Raw genomic sequence first — 21,327 nt, forward strand, 5'->3', positions numbered from 1 at the left:
AAATCACCTTCTACACTCACTTCCATAGAACGTCATGAGGCTAGTGGTGTTCAATTTTACCAACATTCAACCCACTTCCCGGCTTCACTGCCAGTGGCCACAGGACATTTTGAGGTACTCAGGGTAGGAGTGTGAGATGGATGGAGTGTCCCTCCCCACTAGCAAGTAGAAGGGAGGACTGGTTTGTGGACTTGAGCAAATTTCAAGGAACTCTTCCAAACATCTGACAAGTGCAGGCTCAGTCATTGTGGTTCAGGGTGGAAATGGAAATCATTTATCTGTAGTCCCAGTTTGGTGAAAACCTCAATGTGTAGTCATGGAAACTGGATTCCCTGAGCAAGGGCACTCTAGCGTCTGGATTCTGCCCTAACGTACTTAATGTCCACATGCTCTACACGACGTGCTTCTGAGGGGCTGTTTCCTGAGCAACAGCAGGCATGCCAATGGTCAATCTGAAGTTTGATCACACTGTCCCACCTAACACTTTGCAGAGATGGTAAGAAAGGAGAGTGGAAAGCGGTGCAGAGGAAAAAGGAAAGATTTAGGTAATTTTACATAGAATAACTTATCAACAGAAATAGCCCAGCCCAAAAACTGAGGTGGCTGATCATAAATTTGAAATTCAGATTTAACCAGAAAAATTCATTCTATAAATTATTGTTTGCAATGTGCAAGTTAACGATAAGCATGTAAAATAAGTGAGTCACTGGGAATGTGGATAGTGGGGTTTACTCTTTAAAAAGTATGCCTTGACTATATATACTCAAAAAAGCCAGTTTCTTAAGCCATAGACATAATAGTACCTAAATAGAATCAGTAGATCTTTTATGTAAACTGGAATCTGTAAGGATTTATGCGTATACTAACTACTTGGGGATACCAAGTCCTTGTCCTTGAGGTTCAGCTGTTTGCAAGTAACTTAAGGCAGTATGTGCCATAATGGTGTGTATATGTGTGTGCGCACATATAATTTTGCCAGAGGGAATCCAGAATATCTTTATAAAGTGTTAAGCTTACTCTTGACAAATGTGGCTTTCAAGTGGAGACTGCTAGAAAAGATTACACACAAAAGGCAACAGGCATCAAAGTACAAGCTGTTGTGAACTACCTGGTACAGCTCAGTCTGGAAAATGTCATTAGGAAATAGGATGAGGAAGACTCAGTAGCCCTAAAATGCTGTGTGGCACACTCTAATTAAAAGTCTTCTTAGAACCATCAGTCCAGTCCCTGACCAGTCATTTGTCTTGTCCTCATAAACCTCAAGCCTCCCATACAGCTTCCTTTCTTTCCAAGCCCTTTAAGAGTTTTCTTATTACTCCTCATTGGCTGAGCAGTTTGGCTCATAACCAATAAACCAGAAAGCTAATTGAAATGTATTGGGATTTACCCAACTGTTAAAATGAGTTGCTTCTCTGGGCTTTGTCTGGACTGCAGCTCTAACCCTAGAACAGGTATCTTTCTGGAAATACTGCCAGCAAGCTAAAGTCATCCACTTCTTTCAGTAGTACTCCATGTACAGACTAACTAATCAGCTCTGTGTTCTAATCTGTAGAGATGTTCCTGCAATTAGTGAACTAAAATTACCTTCACTGAATGGAGTCTTCAGAGGCCCAGCCTTCCAAAGCACAAAAGTAGGGCAGCTGCAGTCAGAAGTTTTAGTAGGCTGATGTACTCCTTCCCCTTAAAAAGACCACTGCTACTCTAACCCACTGCTGCACAAGTGTGGTAAAGCTGGATGGCCCACTAGACACTTCCTTGAGACTATTCTGAACATTGATTTGACTGGCAAAATGAGCCAGGAATAATAAGCAGACTTTGTAGGTACAGCAGAACATACAAGACAATGTTCAGTCATTGCAACAATTTTCAAGGAAGACTTTATTTGCAATGATTGACACTTGACAATAGCAATTGTTCTGATATACTTATTTGGAAATCTGCTAGTTATTTATTACATATTGGTATCACCTGCTCTGTTTATAATGTAGCCAGTCTTCAATTCTGCCAGGTAGTTTACATTACTTTCATTCTAGAGATGCAGCGGGCTCTAAGAGATTGAATGACTAACATCAGATAACCAAAGGGAAAAGCCAACACTCGTCTACCTTTCTAAGCACACTTGATGTTCTTTAAAAGACCTTTCTCTCTCAAAACTACTAAGACTGCTTCTTCCTATTACCTCAGCAAAAAGAAAAAAAAGGTGGTAACTTTCAGGAGGCTGAGTAGAAGCTACAGGTAGGTAAGCAATATAAACATTTCCAAAGTATCACAAAGACCATGCCAGATGAGAGAAAGGAAGACCCATTACTGTTGACTTTCAATTGTCGTTTTCAAAACAAAGACACTAAGACATTCAGTTGGAAGCCCCTCCCCTCTATAATACCTCATCTCTATCTACAGCATTTCCTCATACACTACTGATAAAGAGCACAAAGTGCTAAATATTTGTCTTCTAAAGGACATGGTGGCAGTGGCAGAAGTGTTTACAAACTGGTATACTTTTTCTACCAGCAACTCCATCCATAGCATTCAAGGAAATAATTAGGAACACAAGGGTTAGCAGCACAGTGTTCTTCAAAGCAGTTTATTAGTGAAAAACTGGAAACCTAAAAATTCAACAGTAGTTTAATAAAATGTGGCACATATGAAGAAATACCATGCAACCATTAAAAAGGATGTAGAAATATATACATGACACAGCAAGATCATCATGGTACTGTGGAGTGGAAAAATTACAAAACAGCATGTACAATTTGATCCCATTAAAAATCTCTAAGTGTGCAGAGAGTCTGGAGGCCACACACCTGTCACAGCACTTCTCCTCAGATGGTGGAATCGGAGGCCATTTTCCTATTTTTCTCTTTGTCAGCATATTATGACTTGTATTAATAAAAAAGCATTAACAATTCTTAAAAAGTCTACTTTGATGTAGGAATAAGAGTACAGCTTAGCAACCTGAGGTACAGAGATGTAGATATGTTAGTCTATACTACTTCACTGGTTTGTCTAGGTGTTTTGATGCTAAACACCAGTTCAAAGGCACTGTGTGGAAATATGGTGGTTAGAGCTCATCTTTCTTTAAACCAGTGGCTCTCAACCTTCCCAATGCTGCCACCCTTTAATACAGTTTCTCATGGTGTGGTGACCCCAACCACAAAACCATTTCATTGCTACTTCATAACTGTAATTTTGCTACTGTTATGAATTGTAATGTAAATATCTGATATGTAGATGGTCCTAGGCGACCACTGTGAAAGGGTCGTTTGACCCTTGAAGGGGCTGCAACTCTCAGGTTGAGAACCACTGCTTTTGACAGATGGGTCCACATTCCTAGAGATCTTACACGGCATCCAGGTCCTGGCATTCTAAGCAATACTTTCCTTACTGACACTAAATGCATCCTTCCTCCTCATACCCACTTGTAAAACTGATCTGACAGTATCTCCACCCATTAGCAGGCAAGAGGAAATTTTCCAGAGCTCTCAAATTGCAGGCATCTGAGGGTGGAAGGCCAGCTGTTAGCTCTGCAGTGTTTCTCAACAGGACTGCAGCAGGATCACACAAATGGCTTACTGTACAACCGGGGGGCCTGCTTCCAGAATTTGGCTCAGTAGGTCTTAGAAGGTAAGACACAGGTATTAGGAGTTTCTTTTTCCTTTTACACAACACGTATTTATTGAGCATATATGTGCTAAGAGTAGTTTATGATTAACAATTAAAGTCTCTATCTTAGGCTACATTCTAGAGTGACAGGTACACGCTAAATAAATAAATTATAAAAACAACATAATTACAATTAACAGAACATAATAAAAGAAAGTGAAATTCCTTTTTCGTCTTAAAATATTTAAAAAGCTGTCACATGGAAGATTAACATTACTAATTCCACAGGCCCATGTAGACAAAAGTATAAATAAGGTAGAATATTTGAAAACAGCAATTAGCATTTTAACAAGTTTCCAGGCAATGCAGATACTGCTGGTTTGAGGTCTGGTACTCTAATAGGACACAGTAGGAGAGGGCAAGCCTGGCACTTTCCGTAACTTCATAGTCTCACGAGGAGACAAGTGCCATGCAGGGAAGGAGAGGGCCTGGAGCAAAGCTGCCTGTCAGGCATTTCACTCTGGCTTGTGCAACTAGGCAACTCATTTCAAATGTCAGGTATTGGGGAGATAAGAAAGTGGACTTTCAGGGACTGTGTGTCAGCAGCATGGCATTCTGTGAAGACTGCACAAACAAGTTCTGTCCACCCTCTCATCTTCTCCCTGCTACACTTGGCCTCGGAAGCATCCTTCCTACACTAGATTCCCTTGGTTCCTGCTATCTGACGGTGAAGAGCAGACTGGGGGGAGGGCTGTATCATACTGGGGATGCTGGCCCTAGATTTAATTTCTGTGTTCCCCACAGAGAGGTCCATTCTCATTTAAGGAACCTCATTTGCAATGAAGTTTTTTTTTTTATTAGCACCATGAAATGTTTTAACTATAATCTTGTGGGTTAGATTACTTTAAGGACAAAGGTGGAAAAAATCCATTTCCTTTTCAGTTTGTGGAAAGCCTATAAACACTTCCTTAGTTATATTTCATGAATATATGCACCCTTCACTCATTACTGTGCTACTGAATTATGCTCAGGGACCAAGCGTTTCTTCAAATAACTCTGAATTGCACCATGAATTAATAGGCTTCCTAAGAGTATTCTTCTATGCTAACAATCTCCTTGGGCCTTTACCTGAGTAATAATTAAACTTGTAATTTTAAACCAAAACCAAAATTAAACAAAACACCCAAACAATAAAACCTCATTAAAACAACAACAATAAAAGTAAAGGAACGTGCCTCAAGAATATGGTGGATTTGTGGTACAAGGGGACAAGGAGCCTTTGATACTTCCACACTACCATATGAATCCTCTGGTGGCTCAGTGCAGCCCCAGGAAACAACACTCCTGATGGAAAGCACAAGGCCCTGCTACCTACTCACACTGGGTGAGGTGGGCATAGCTGGATCTAGTTGGATTCAAAGCAGTAGAGAACGGACTTGACAGGGAATAAGCAGAGCACAGGTGTGAAAGATGTCCCTCTAGTCTACTGTTGCAAAGCCCACACAGTATGGTGTCAAGAAGCTACAGGGACTGGAGAGGGGCATCTGTGTTTATAAAATGTTAACTATGCGCCAGGTCTTTGCTTAAGAGCAAAAGACACCAAGTAACACTTGTCTCCTATTAGGTGGCGTACTTATTACCCCCATTTTACCTTAAAAACAAAACAAAAACGGCAGTTATAAATCTGAATTGAAACCCAAGGAGCCCAATATGTGAGGAAGGCTAGATATGAACCCAGGATCAACTCACACCATATTTACATTTTCTCCTATACTGTTCTATTTCCTGAAACCTTAATTTGCTGAACTAAAGCTACTGTTTAAACTCACCCAACGTTTTGTAGTCCCTCAAAACCTAAATTTGGACAAATGTAACAGATGGCACGAAAAAAGCTTTATCACTTGATTCCATAGAACACTTGTCATCTTGAGCAGTTTTGGAGTTCTTTAAGTATATAACTCAAGTGGGAGTCAGAACCTTACACAACTAGAAAGCTGCAGAAGAATGTATCTTACCACAGAGAGATAAAGGGGCTCTTGAAGCTAGACCAAAAACTTGATTTTCCACGTATACAAGCTCTTAGGCACTCTTAACACAAATGGATGCTTAAAAAGTCCATTTAAATATCCACCTTCTCAGAGTTGAAAAGTTTACAATTCAAGAACCTCTCATAAATCAACTACACTTTTGAACTTTATTGTTAAGCAAATCTGAACAAACTTATGCTCTCTTGGGTGCAGGCCCAGTACAGCTTTCTCTTTCTACCTGGGTTTACTTCTGACTTCTTAGATCTGAATTAGGTGATGCCTTACATAGACTTTCTATTTCTTCCATCATAATATTAGTCCTGTTTTAGGTTTTTGTTTTTGTTTTTTGTATTTAGGAGCATCTTGTTCATAGTACACTTGGTTGATCAACAAAATACCTGGTCCTCAACAAATATTTTTTGAATGGATGGATGGATGGATGAATGAATGAATGAGAATTGAAGAACTAACAACAAATTTCTCAACTGGCAATTTACAGCCACTATTGCTGATGTACAGCATAGTCCTCATAGCAAGTCTCTGGCTCCAAATGTGTCATTAGTAATTTCCAGAGGGTGTACTTCTTAACCAGAGACCCAGATGAAGATAAACTACATTCATTGCACATGATTTACCCTATAATGAATGCTATTGCACTAATCCTTATTTTTGCATAATTTGTTCAATAACAAATCTTTACTGTAGCATAGTATGTTCTTAATGAATGCAATTCTGGTTATGTATCAAATCATGCCAACTGAAAAATCTTATCATTTTCTTCATGGATGAACCTGTCCCCAGTGTTCTGCAACCTTAATAACACTATGAAATAAAATAATACTTTTCAAGGACTTAGGTTTAAAAGAAATTGTCCAGTAGTGTTTTAGAAATAAACAAACCCAAACCAAACCAAATAAAAACAAAACTCCAAAGCCAAGAGACCCCACTAAAGCACAGTATTTAAGTCATCTGATTCCTATTGGGCAGCAAGGTAAAAATGAGTCTTTATTCTTTGGCTATTATACCTAAAAAATGAGTCACTAGAATCATGCACATAAATTTATTTTGCATAAAAGAAAAAGCTTGCCGTTAATGAAAAATTCAGTAGAAAACAATTCTTTTGCTTATAAATTGGGGCTCAAAAGTAGAAGCTGCTTGTTAGTGAACCCTCAGTAGAAAGAGAATTGTGTAAGAAAACATTCTTGTTATGAAATCTCTAACAGAATTTCTGTAATGAATTATTAACCATGCAATTCTATTGGCAGGATGGCCAGTTTCTGATGGCTTGCAACTTTTTTCAGTCCCTTATATGTCATTAACATGAAAGACACTTAAACTTGCTTTAGAGTTACTGTCTATAAATATGGTGTCATGATGGGTAGTCTTTCATGGTCTCCCTATTTAATTGAGGAGTTCTAAGTAGGTAATTGGCACCTTGCCTTTCTGATTTCCTCTCTCCCCCATTAGCCAGTCTGAATCCATTCCAACGACACTGAACACAGTGATTACCTACAAAATAATAATATTTCCAATTATTAACTATATTGAAAACAAGTATATAGCAAACAAATCAGATTTGTATTAAATATGTTTAAGTTATTCACTATTTAAGGGTTTTAAACATTCATTTAGCTGAAAATTTACATCTAGCTTTAAAGTTATGTAGTTTATCAGTGGCAGTTTTATACATAGGTAAAACTTATATGTATAAACATTTAAAATATTATTTCCATTGATTACTATATGAAATAATTTTTTTTTTTTTGGTTTTTCGAGACAGGGTTTCTCTGTGTAGCTTTGCGCCTTTCCTGGAACTCACTTGGTAGCCCAGGCTGGCCTCGAACTCACAAAGATCCGCCTGCCTCTGCCTCCCGAGTGCTGGGATTAAAGGCGTGCGCCACCACCGCCCGGCATGAAATAAAATTTTAAGTGTCAATATTAACAACTGAAATTCATGAAACCTTCATAATAAATTATTTCCAAGTCAATAATGAGAAATCTACACTTTGTTCTAATATCAGACTAGGTATGTTTATCTGTGATACACTCACCTCATCTGCCAGAAGTGACAGTTCAGAACTGTTTGCAGCATCATAATCATAGAGAACCCTGGCCTTCCTGCTGCCACTTGATTCTTTAAGGTCATTGAGGTTGGAAGGAGAGGTGACTACTAGGCTACCTGTTGAAGCCATAGCAGAAGGACCAATCACATTTGATAAAGCAGATGGCACAGGTGTCCCAGAAGTCTGATTGTTGTTAGAAAGATAATTGGATGGAAAACTGTTGGAAAACAAACAAAAAACAGAACAAACCAAACTCAATAATCTATTTTAAAGTGATTGAAGTTCCTCATTCTCACCACTGGATGGCACCGTTTGCCAACTTCCTCACTGGAGAGATTCAGAGACACTAATATTTCAGTGAGCAAGTGTGGGTCCGCCTCCCCTTCCCTCTTGGGAAGCACTCAAATATAAAATCCTTTAACGGTTGCTTCAAAGCTGTTTCTCTCTATTAACTTAAAGAACATTTTGGCTAACATTCCTTCTTGGGGTGTATGTGTGTGGATATTTAGTCTTAAATGCTGCCAATATGTATGCCACATGTATATGTATGTATGTATGTAATATTAACCTCTTTTCCTCTCTGTGAGGAAACAACAAATAAAAACAAAGAAAAGTAAATAGTAGGTAGTATTGTAAAAATGAAGTTTCCTTAATTTTTTGGAAATAACTGGTTGCCTAAGCTCTGCCATGAAACCAATATATCATCACATTTTCCTATCAACCAAGTAACAAGTATGTACCATCTAATATGCTCAGCACTGCTAATTTAAGCTCAAGACATGAGACGAACTGATGCCATAATTACTTTAAGGGGATACAGACTGAGAGATTAAAATATTCAAGTTAATTTATTATGATTGATAATTATGATGGAATGTAAGACTCAACAGGAGAATATGGCAAATTTTTCTATTATTTTAAAAGGAATAATAAAAGTCCTACTGTGAACAAGTGATGCAATGGAGCTTCCAATGCATTTTATGACTGCTTGTCCAGCAATACTGTACTGAAACAGTAGGCCTGTGCATGTTAAGACATACTCTCCTACCAAGTTATACACCGTGCCCCATATTTATACTTTAGTCAATCTATTCATTAAAATATACAAGGCCTTTCATCTGGTAAACCATATGAAATTCATGCCTCTGGGAAAATAACACTTATTCTTAAAAGTCTGTTTTTAGCATTATATGTATCAATGCTTTACCTGCATGCATGCATGTGCCCCACACATTCCTGTGGGATCCCCCAAACTGGGATTACAGATGCTTGTAAGCCACCATATGGGTGGTGGGAATTGAACCTGGGTCTTCTCAAGAGCACGTTCTCTTAACCACTGCCATCTCTTTACCCTGATAAAATTCTCTTTATGACCACGGTGCCATCTAGAAATCAGCCAGCCACCAGCAACATTCCCTGTAATACTTTTATTTCCTTGAGTCATGTTTCTCTCCTGTACTGCTCTTATGGTTGAATCTAGGGGCAAACTGTGTAGGGATCCTATGCTCCTCATTCTAATAGCCATATACATAATTCTTCCAAAACTTTAGTCTCTTACATCCATGAACTTCTCTGTTGATTTTACACCAGATCCCAGTAGCTATCCTAACCATCCTTGTATTCACATCTAGACCTTATTAATTTCACTAACTATAAGCTGAATAAGCAGTTTCCAGACTATTCTCTGATCACTTTTCCCTCTAGTAATTCCACTTACAGTAGCCTGCCAATATCTCTGGTACTAGTTTCTTCATGCCTCTATCAATTACAGCAACCACACTGTGCTTGCATATTCCTCACGTCACTATATTCATTTAGTAAAATCTCCCTAACTCCCAGTGTTAGCACTAACGTATCTAGTGTGTCAGGAGAAAAAGAGAAACCTTTGTTGTTTTGTCTTACATTTATGAACAGAACCCCTTAGAAGGGTCCACACTGCTGCCTGGAGATTATATATTAGGTCTAGGCAATTCACTTCTGTTCTCTTGGTGACCATTTGATAGCCTCTTATTTACCTTCCAAATGCCAGCGGTTCTCCCTAAAGCCTTACATTCAGCTGATGGACTTGCTTCTTTTGAATGAAGAGGAAAAAATGGGAAAGTGGCACCTATTCTCTTACTACTGATGCCTGTCTGTATTTTGAGGGTATATCCCTTTAGAGGTAGTGTACAGAACCGCATCTTGAAGGTCTGTATACTAGTAATCTCTAGTAATCCTTCCCTTCCATCCAGCACTACCACATGTCCTCAATCTACTTTATCCTCTGCATCTTCCTGCAAACCCACTCCACTGTTATTTCTGAATTTAAAGAAACGACAGCCCTCCTTCCTCCTCTGGCTGCTGCCTTACTTTCTGTTCTTTACACAACAACTACTTGGAAACTGACCTCAACTTGCTGTCACAATCCTCTTTCACCCACTGTTCAACCAACTGCTCTCACTGATTTAACAATCTGTGATATGATTAGGACTCTACTAGTCCTAACTCAGCACCTCAGCACAAAGCCCTGACATATATCTTTATTAAAAGAAAGCTCTGAAAGGTCATACCCACTTTAAGAACTTTAACATTTACAAGCAGATCTGTAGAAATTAATAATTAATAATACCAATTCACTGTAGTTTAGTATGTTAAAGCTTTCCAATTACTAAAAAATAAAAATTAAAAAATGGCTAACTTGGTGTCTGGTACTTGTTTCCTTCTGTGAATACTACGAACTAACCATGTCCATTTTGTGTGGTTGTAAGGACTACAAAGTCTGAATAACACATACGAGGTGTATGAAAATGTTTGGGTACAACTTAAGCCCTACAGAGGTGACAGATGCTATCCAGCTATTACTAGCAACAATGCTGCCACAACATGGCTCTATCTCCAGAAACAGCTTTTGGGTTGGTTAGTGTGATATGGATGCTCTGTTATTTGTTAATGCTAAGGTCTGCATACAAAAACTTTAAAAAAACAGAAAAAGATTTTAAAGTATTTTACTATGTAGACCAGGCTAGTGTCCTGCCTTAGCCTTTGAGTGCTGGGATTTGTCATGTGTCATGACAACCGACCCTGTCTTGAAAATGCATCTTGAAATAAATGAAAGGGTTCATATTTCTCCTACTCCTGTCGCTGGTCCTTAGCAGTCATACAATTCTTGGGAGGCAGAGAGGCAGGATGGGTAGTCTTCATTAGAACAGAGCTGGTTTTACTTTGTAAGGTACAAAGTACTAGCGATAAAGCTTTGAATGGCTTTAAGAGAACTAAGTGTGAATGGTTAACAAACACGACTTATCTGTTGGACTTCCAGAGTGTCAGGGCACAGTGGGAAGTGTTATGGTTTCCCAGGCTTAAACTGTTCTGCCTTTAGACATGAATACTACTAGCAAAATACTAAGAATGTACAAGTGTAAAGCAGGCAGAACTACCAGATCTAAAAATAACAGGCTACAGTTGTTCTGAAGATCTGAAATTAGCTTTGTGATGTCACCTAACTTTGGTCTATGCCTAAATCTGAAGGATAGGTTTCCAGAATGAACACTGCAGTGACCCTTTAAACTCTATTTCTTCAAACATATTTTCATGTTTTTCCTTCAAATGTTACCTATCACTCCTCTTAATAGTCATATAAATGCCAAACTCCTTTTTATGGTTTCCTTTTAAGGCCATTCATGGTGCAACCCCGTCAACACCTCCAGCCTTACAAACAATTCCTTTCTCCACTGAAAGGCTATGCTCTCACTTGAATGAACTATTGTCAATTACCCAAACTTGCTACTTCTCTTCTTCTGTGTCCTGGTTTGCCTGTAATATCCCCCTTGCCTTGTTCTTCATCTAGATGACTCCCACTAAACTAACTCCACCTGGGAAACTCAGCTAGACACAGCGGGGCCATAATTAGATGTCCTCATAACACCCTGCTCTGTCTACATTCTACATGGCTGATCTACCCATGGCTAGTCCTCTACTTAGAAGGCATATTATTTCCAATGTCACCTTACAGTGTAAGCTCCATCAAGGCAAGTACCCTAGCTTGCTGTTTGCTGATGTAACTCCAGAATGTATTTGGGGCCTACGACAGGTATTATATAAATATTTGACAATTAAATGATTCAATTATGGACTTGACACACTATTTTGCTTTAAAGTATATTAGCATACTCGAAATAATTATGTAAGGGACTTGAGGTCTTTGGACCATTCCACAATTAACAAATAGGAATTAGCTTACCTTTAGGATAACAAAGCATTCATGTAGCCATATCTATCTTCTTCAACCAACAGCAAAAAACATTCAGTAGTAACAGAAAAGTTAAGCCTCAAATATATCTATCATTTTCTTTATATGGCACTAAAAAACTATTCCCCTAATTATCTTCTCATCTCTGGTAACATTGATTTGTGCTAGGAAAGCTAAAAAAAACAATACCTCAGAAGTTTTGATAATTACAAAAGGAATTTTTGTATACAAGCTAACAAAATCCTTAACTCTTAATTCTCCTCCCGGCTATTGGATTATATATAGAAATCTTAATTTTTTTTTTATTAGGTTCATTAATTTTTCTGTAGTGTGTGTATGCACATGTACCATGGTGGGCACGTGGAGGTCAGAGGACACTTTTCAGGTACCAGTTCTCTCCTTCTATCATGTGGGTCCTGGGACTTGAACTCAGGTCATCAGGTCTGACAGCAGGAGCTTTTACCCACTGAGCCATGTCACACCAGCCACACACATAAGAAAGCTGGACTTCTTCCATCAGGACTTAAAACAATTACGTCTTTGTGTTGGTGGTGATGTTACTGTGCAGAGCAATGAGCTTTATCGCAGCATTTTCATACATAGGTGCCATGCTTTGTTTTCATTCACTTCTCTTCTCCAATCCCACTCTCCCACCCCCCCCCCCCGTCCCTGGCAGCCTCGTGTTCCCTGGTCCAGGAAGTAGGACTTCTCTTGTCTCTGCCTACCATCTTGCTGTCATGGTGCTGGGATTACAGATGCATGCTGCTGTGTCTCATTTATTCTGTCCTTCCTCAGGCTTGTGTGCCAAGTGCTTACCCACTGAGCCTTCTCTCCAGTCTAACTCTCCACTCTCCCCATCCTGACTTTCATATATGAAAAGGAAATTGCTACCTTCCCAGCTGTTTCTGCAGGTCTAACATGTACTGGTAACACTGTGCATAGTAAGTCATCTGGGCTTCTACAAAGTCATTCAGACAGCGGAGATGATGGGCCTGCAATGGAAAAGTTCCAGTCAGTTCTCATAAGTTCTTCAAGTGGCACAAGCCAAGGGAGATTAAAGGATAACACTGTCATGAGGGAGGGAACCTGAAGTATCCTATTACAAAGCTTATTAATGCTCATATTCTGATCAGGCTTATTAAGACTAATTACTGGTGAATAATATATTGACACATTTTGTTTAGCCAAGAAGAACCAACATGAGGATTTATGAAATGGGAAAAATGAGTGATGTAAGAGAAAAGTGACATATTTCTTCAGCTCGCTTCTAAAATCTCACACTTGAAACTCTCCTGATAGTTAACTACACAATGTAGCCAGGGTACCTTGAACTTCACAAACTGCTCCTTAGCTGCCTAAGTGCTGTCTCAGCGTCTTTTGTTCAGAATGATGTAATACTCACATGTGTACTGCTGATTCCCTCTAGCAGAAGGCGGGTAATCTCTGCTTGACGATCAAATTCACTTTGAGTTATTCGTAATTCCTGTTCAGACTTAAATTAGAACAGACTTTAAGGATCTCATTAGAAGATTTAGTTCACTTTACATAGACACCCCTGCTGCCTGCAAATCCCCCATATACTCCACAGAGTCTGGTGATTCCCCAGTTCTTTGTGTGTGTGCGGCCTGAACTGGTGTTTCGTTTCTAGACCTAGCTGTGCCACCAAACACTATGAACACAATGATTCCTCATCAACACTTGACTCCTGCCAAAGCTTGATCGTCTAAAGACATATTATGACAGTCAGGATATCAGTATACCTTTTCTAATATTTTGCTGAGTATTTTACAGAATCCTGAGAACCATAGTTTTATAAGTATAAAACAATATTATGTTAAAAAATTCCAAATTATTATTGTGTGTTTTTTTTTGTACTTGAAGTTAACAACAATCTTCAATTTTAAAGCCATAGGATTTCCACCTCTTATATTTAGTTACTAAACACTGTTGCTGTTGCTAAGACACCTCTTAGTTGTCCTACAACTTAACTTTCTTTCTTTCACAATTTCTAAGTATGTATAACAGGCTGTAGTCACTAACATCCTTTATTACGATTAGGGTTTAAAAGTTTTTCTACCAGTTATAGCTGGTCTTCAGTGTTGTGCTAGTACACTGATTTTAAAGGAAAAAGGAAGTGCTCTAACATCATGATTTGCATGATATAAATACTCTTCAAGTTACCAAGATGAAGTCACCGACTTTGGAAACGAGAAGTAGGTAGCACTATTGGCTTCTGTTTAGTACTGGAACAAAACAGTTCACTGGAAAATTAACAAAATCAAAATATACTAAATACTGGCATTAGATATCTCAAAACTTTGATCAGAAGTAGTTGGCAGGAAAATGAGGAAGAAAAGTAAAACTTTGCAGCTTCTTGAAATAATGAGCTTAACTCCACTACTGGAAATCATCGCCAGTGACAGACTCTCTGGCATAGTTACCCATATGCAGACGATTGACATCACTGCTTAGCTGTAATAAAGCAAGGTCAAACACTTTCCTTTTATAGCCTTCTTTATTTCTTTTATCCTTTGGTGACAAAAGTGACCTCCAGGAGCGAGCTAACTAAGAAGTGCATGGTTGGTCAGTCGCTCTAATATCCCACTGGCAACAGACTTGGGGAAGGGGACAAAGTAACCACTGACCACTAGACTAGATTTATGAAAACATGTTAAGTTATATTACACAATAACTAGAGTTAATACATTAACTTCAAGTAAAACTCAAATACTTTAGAAGGCCTAAAGTCAATTTTATCCGGAAGGCAGTGGCAAGCAGAAAAAGTTCATGAAAAGAATCAGTGTTCTTTTTCTAGAAGGCATAGAAATCCCAATCACTTCAGGTTACACTTGTACTATTTACTATTCTGCTTGATGGACTACAAAATGGCTTTTCTTAGTGGAAAAACCTCCGGCAAATCAAAGCAAGTGAGTTTCAAAGGTAAACTGGGCTGGTTCTACATAGGTGTTTGTGAAAGAACAATCTGACTAATAATACGGCTACTTCTGTACAATGTAAAGAAATGACAACTTAGGTGTCAGATGCAAGTGATCAAGATGCACAAGACTGAAATGATGATAATGCTTTAATGGCAAGAAAAGGAAACAAAGACAATATTAACTGATCTCATTAAAGCCATGACATTAGTCTTCTAGGTTTGAATAAAATTTAATGCTTAACTTCAGCTGAACAGCACCATCCTATGAAGCTTACAAAGTCACACTGCACTATCTAGACTTGAGATTCTGAGAAAGTGAACAGTAGGAATGAACCTCATCTCATCAACGAGTTTCAGTGTAATTTCAAGTTTGCTATAGTCAAACGTTCCGATCTGTCTAGCTACCTGATAATAGAGAATAAGCATCATCAGTTTACTGAGGAAGAATGGCACGAGAGAGGCTTAGAGACAATGAAGTTTAGTAGTAATCATTGATTTTCTAGAGTATCTTTTCTTTCTGACTTCACTTACAATTAAGGTACACATTTCTAGGGGAGATCATCTAAGAATTACTGCTAGCAAGCTACATACTTACTATGACACTTTAACATGGGTTGGTATATACTAAGAGCTGCTTGAAGATGTAAATTGGAAAACGGGCAAGCTATTGGGTGGTGGTATCACAACTCAGTACCTATATGTTAGAGATGCTCATCATACTTCTAAGGTGTTTGCTGTAACAATCTTGGTTGATACTACCTACTTACTTATATGGGCTTAGGTTAGATCTTCAGGAACATAAAGTTTTGAATTCTGTCCATTTTTTAAATTATGAAATGATAGAAGCCAAAGTATACAAAAAGAATTCAAATCCATTTAGACAAATTTCCTGTGTTTTCATATACCCTTATATAACAGACACTTTTAAAATATAAATTTCCCCAATTTACTACACCAACTACTTTTCAAGTCTTATAAACAAACCTTTTATGAGCTTGTATTAAGGAAAGATGCCCCAAGTGGTGGTTTGAATGGAAAATGTCCTTCATAGGCTCATGTATGGAACCCTTGGTCCACAGTTGGTGATGCTATTTTGGGAGGTGTGGTGGTCTGAATGAAAATGGCCCCGACAGGCTCATAGGGAGTGGCATTATTGGAAGTGCGATCTTGTTGGAGTAGGTGAGGTCCCTGTTGGAGGAAGTGTGTCACTGGAGTGAGCTTTGGGTTTCAAATGCTCAAGCCAGGCCCAGTGTCTTGCTCTTCTGCTGCCTTCACATCAGGATACAGAACTCCCAAGCTGTTTCTCTAGCACTGTGACTGTCGGCATGCTGCCATGCTCCCTGCTATGAAGACAATGGACTAAACTTCTGAAACTACGCCACCCCAACTGAATGTTTCCTTTTATAAGAGTTGCAGTGGTCATGGTGTCTCTTCACAGGAAGAGAACCCTAAGACAGGTGTGGGAGGCCAGCTGGGAGACCAGCTCCCACGTTTTCACCCCAGGGTACTCTTGAGGAGTGAGGGTAAGAGATTTAGATAGAAGGATAAAGGGGAGAGAAACAGACAGAAACACAGGATCGCCTCAGGAGGGCCTGGAGAGTTATCCACCAGCCCCTTCTGTCTCTTCTAAATAGCTATTTATAAGAAGGCCAAGGAGTGGAGCAAAAGACCTCCCCCTAGTATAGCTACTTGGAGACCCTTCCAATCACCTAGAAACCAAGCACATGGTCAAGCAATCCTCTAATACAGCTCTGCTGGGTAAAACAAGCTTAGATCTCATGAGGAAACCTTTGTGGGCCCTCACAGACAGAAGGCTATGGAATGTTTAGAAGGTGCACCTTGCTGGAGGAAGTACAACTCTGTGGGTGGGCTTTGTGAGTCTATAGCCCTGCCCTACTTCCTGTTTTCTCTTTGTTTCCTATGATCAGATAAAAAGGCGATCAGCCAGCTTCCTGCTCCTCTTGCCATGTAATGCCTTCCCTGCCATGATATTCTCTCTCCCTCTGGAACAATAAGCCAAATTAAACTTTCTACCTTAGGTTGCTTTTGGTCATGATATTTTTATCGGTACATCCCGATTTCATGGCTCTGCTTCTATTTTCTCACATGCTGTTCTGCCCTCTTTTCAAGCTGGAGGTTCAAAAGGACTCCGAAGCCAGGATGGGCCACACTAGGTTGACTAAGATTCCACACAGGAAGAGGAGACCTTAAGTCAAGCATTTCACTTGCACTCCCAAACCACACGATCAGCAACTCAACACACTATGCATGAAACACACAGAGGAATCAGCAATTTTATAACTGATAAAATAAAAGTTAAGGCTTCCAAGCTATTTAAATATCTGAGGTCACAGTCAGTACCTGCCCTCAATTACCAACATTATCCTCATTTGGAATGCAGACTTTGGTAAGTCTGAGACTGGGGAGTAAATGACAAATGACTGAAGACTTAAAGTAACATTTAATATGAATCTACACTAAAATCACAATTTTCTTCTTTAATTTCTTGAGTTAAAACTTGATTTCCTAGCCAAGACAAAGTGAGAGATGGCAAAGGGGAAGAGGGACAGCTGACAATAGGCAGACTGACAGCTTTCACAAGGAGCACTATGACACTAAGGGAGAAGACAAGTCCAAAGAGCCAACTGTCACACTGTACAATGATGAAACTGTAATTATGATGTGGACTGTAAATGAAATATTTGCTATGCTGTGTTTTATGCAGCTATAAACTATACATTTTATAGGTATTTTCTACTAAAGTGACAGAAAATTTCATTTGGTGTTCAGGAGACCCATCTTACTTCCCTAAAACCCAGTTCTCTGAAGATAGAGGTCATAACATTCAGTGTTCTTTACATTTAAAATATCATTGAAAAAATTACTGTCAATGAATAAATCAAGTATTTCACCTGTCTTCTAGCAAGGCACTGTTTGAGTACCACTTGCTCAACTGTTGTCTAGAATTCCTCATGTGTATACAGCATCTTTGGGACACAATTCTACTGCTGTATGGAACTGCTATTAGTAAACAAGCTTGATAATTTCCTTAGTTTTCAGATTTTAATAGACTTGTAACATAGACCATAATTGTGAGTGGCTCCAAGGCTGGTACCCTCTTAATGTTTATTGAATGAATGTCAATTAAATTCTTGTTTCACAATTCTGTAGTTTAAAATTTTACTTACTTTTGTCACTTCCTCTGCCCAAATCTAGCCAGCATTAAAAATCAGAGAGAAATATAAAGCATGAATTTAACATTTTCTACAACTTAGTATAGAAAAATGTATTTAATTTAAATGGCATACTCTCCCCCTTACAAAGTGAACACAGCAGTAATATAAATCAGCATAGCTGAATATACTATGAAATCTGCATTTTATATGTATCAACACTACCAACTTCAAAATCTTATGATAACTCTACAAATAAGGGTAACAGCTTTCCCAAATTGAGAATACCTGACCTTTCATAGAGAACCTACAGAGTTTCTCATGTCAAATCAGGTTTGAACTACATGATTTCTAACCTCTCTTTGAGGTATAAATTCTAAAATTTTAGTAAATAAAAACAAAACAAAGTTATATAGACACTGAATGTTACTGATACAGCTATTTTTTGGGAGAAATAATCAGTTTGAAATGAATAAATTTAAGATTGCCAGTTAAATATCTTATTGTAAGTAGATGAAAAATAGCTGTAAAACAAAATGCTTTTAATAAATCAAGCAAAGTCTTGCTAATTGTTTAGGCTATTTTTACCATGGACAAAAGGAAATCTATGATTTATACAAAATTAAAAATGACTGAAATAGTCTCACCCTTTGCAATTACCTATAGATAGGACAATGGAAATAAGTAAATACATTCTCTTGCTATATAATGAAAGCTGTAATTCAGCCAGGGCTTCAAAAACTAATAGTTGGAAACAAAGGCAAATACCAAAACATCAGGTTTATTTTTTCTGCTTTTAGCTCAATACTGATAGAATCAAAGCAATCAATCGATGACCCATTAATTATTAAGTAGACTATTGTTTTCTCACTACTTTAAATGGCGGCAATTTATTTAGACTATAATTCCAAGAATTATTTATCTGCGCGCGCGCGCGTGTGTGTGTGTGTGTGTGTGTGTGTGTGTGTGTGTGTGTGTGTATAAGGGGTGGCAGTGGTGCTTATATGCAGAGGGCAGAGACTGACTTTAGGTGTCTTCCTTGATCACTTTCCACCTTATTTTTTGACCAGGGTCCCTTACTGAACCTCCAGTGCTGGGGTTGTAGATTAGCACGGCAATACATGGATTTTTTTTTTTTATGTGGGTGCTGGGGTATCCAAACTCAGTTCCTCATGCTTGCATGGCTAGCACGATACTGACTGAATGAACCATCTAACTAGCCCCAAGGACTATCAATTGCTCGAGACTAACAGGAATTAACTGCTTTTCTAGATTCATATAATTTTATTTCGTTAAAGCAAAAAACAAAAACAAACCTAACATCTCAAAACTTTCTTAAATTTGAGCTCAATATGTACATTAGCTATTATAAACGATTTTCATTCTCTTATTCCAGGCTATCACTATTCTGAAATTTTAAGTGAGTTAGCACTGGATATGGAATAGGCCTGGCCACTGGAATTTGTCTAATCCTGGAATGGCAGAAAAAAAATGATGCCATACTGAATTCCAATAACAATATGGTAAATAATAAAGTTATTATAAAAACAAAAGAAAAGAACAAAAAAAATGAAGTCAATTTGTAATCTTTTACTGTTTTCCAAGTAAGGTAAGTCTTGTTAATTTTCATTACTAAGAGTAACACTGAAATTTCAGCCTAAACTAACACTAAATTACCATCTTTTACCAGATGTCAAACAGCGTTACACACCTATGGTTTTAAAATCTGTTTTGTACACACCTACATGGTTTTAAAATCTGTTTTGGCATGACCAACGAATTGGTGGTTCTTCAAGTTTCAGTATCACTTCAACTGGCACTTTTTGCCCAGACATAATCAATGCTTAACTTCAGTTACTTCGATTTCTCCATGCAGCTAATAGCAAGAGAAGGCATTTTATTGAAGATGTAGAAAACACAGTAGGCCAACAAACCTTCAGCCATTTTACATGCAGGAAGTTGAGCATGTAAGAGAAATTTACCATAATGTTATCTCCTTCAAGGCGGGCGGAGTTTAGTTGCTTAAGTGCATAGATGAGAGACAAAGAACACATTATACCCATGAACACACCGAACAAATTACTTCTGCACAATAAAGCACAAGCTCAACAGGCATTAAGAGAGCTGATGTTCTTTCTATTGAAAACAACAACCAACTATGTGTTTTTCTACATATTTCAAGTAATGATGCCTACCCAAAGATACAGAATTGTCAAAACAAAAATCGGTTAATATTTAATTTCAAATCAGACTTGTTTAGGGGAAGCATACCTCTTTAAAAATTACAAATTAACAAAATTATATTTTCATCTATGAAAGCCTACTTCATACCAACAAACTTTCTATTTAAAGCGCATTTCTATTTTCTGACTTTTTGGCACCTCTAACCATTTTCTGTTTCAGTTCTCAGGCAGATCTTCCTCATACTTACGAAAGGCATGCAGTCTTTGTATTTCTAACAAACTGAAAATGCAAATGTGTACAGGTAATGTTAAGGTTACAGAACAGCGCTCTAACCTACTGGGATTACAGGTTACTGTGGCAATACTGAAGTCTACAGATAGAGCATATGCTATGTGAATTATCTGAAGGACCATTTTCTTTCAGATTCCTTTAAATGCTAGAAAACACTATAAACTACTTCTTTTCTCCTTAAAAAAAATTAAAAAACTAATATTATGATTAAGTTACCAAACATACTTTAAATGCACTAATTCAAGTTTTTCCTTGCTTCTCTGATATAATTGTTTGCTGTGGATTTTTTTGGACAGTTTCTCATTCACTCCATGCTGACCTCATTGTCGAGAGAACTCTAATTCCCAAGTATTGGGATTACTGGTGTATCTATGTCTGTTTATTATTATTATTATTATTATTATTATTATTATTATTATTATTACTAATTGTGTGATGCAGCGAACAGAATCAGGGCAAGTATTCTATGGCTGAGCCACATTCTCAGCAGAAGTCTTATTGTATCAACAAGCTATTAATTTTTTTTTCTTACTCACTGTGAAGCCAAGTAGCTTTTTTCTTTTTCACTAAGCTGGTGTATTTTGAGAAATGTCTTTGATGTTGTTTTACCTTTCTTCAATACAGTAGCCAGTAAACAGAAATTAGTCAATACTGGATACAGGTAGATAGATATATAGGTAGGTAAAAAAAAACTCTTTTTTCCACTGATAGGGCTTAAATCATCAAAAAGTTTAATTCTAATAATTTGTGAATTGAGGGTAGCAGAAATTTTGCAATGTTAATGAACTTCCAAGCATTCAATACAAAGAGAATTTCAAGT

The 21,327-nt window shown here is 38.0% G+C and overlaps 1 protein-coding gene across 3 annotated transcripts in view; it reads right to left on the reverse strand.

Annotated features, from left to right (window-relative positions):
• Positions 1–5,960: 5,960 nt before the first annotated feature.
• Positions 5,961–21,327, reverse strand: part of Sh3glb1 (SH3 domain containing GRB2 like, endophilin B1) — a 31,381-nt gene continuing 16,014 nt past the window's right edge. The window contains exons 6-11 of one of the 3 annotated variants that reach the window (XM_028861225.2): positions 20,015–20,053; positions 18,048–18,071; positions 13,324–13,413; positions 12,813–12,913; positions 7,682–7,910; positions 5,961–7,139 (exon numbers count right to left, since the gene is read on the reverse strand). In XM_028861225.2, the coding sequence (XP_028717058.1) occupies positions 7,032–7,139; positions 7,682–7,910; positions 12,813–12,913; positions 13,324–13,413; positions 18,048–18,071; positions 20,015–20,053 (591 nt within the window). In that variant the 3' untranslated portion in view covers positions 5,961–7,031. Of the gene's footprint in view, positions 7,140–7,681; positions 7,911–12,812; positions 12,914–13,323; positions 13,414–18,047; positions 18,072–19,966; positions 20,054–21,327 lie in introns of all 3 variants that reach the window. The other 2 variants (XM_028861224.2, XM_028861226.2) reach the window with 2 other exon arrangements.

Source organism: Peromyscus leucopus, chromosome 6 (genome assembly GCF_004664715.2).
Source record: "Peromyscus leucopus breed LL Stock chromosome 6, UCI_PerLeu_2.1, whole genome shotgun sequence".
Taxonomy (NCBI): Eukaryota; Metazoa; Chordata; class Mammalia; order Rodentia; family Cricetidae; genus Peromyscus; species Peromyscus leucopus.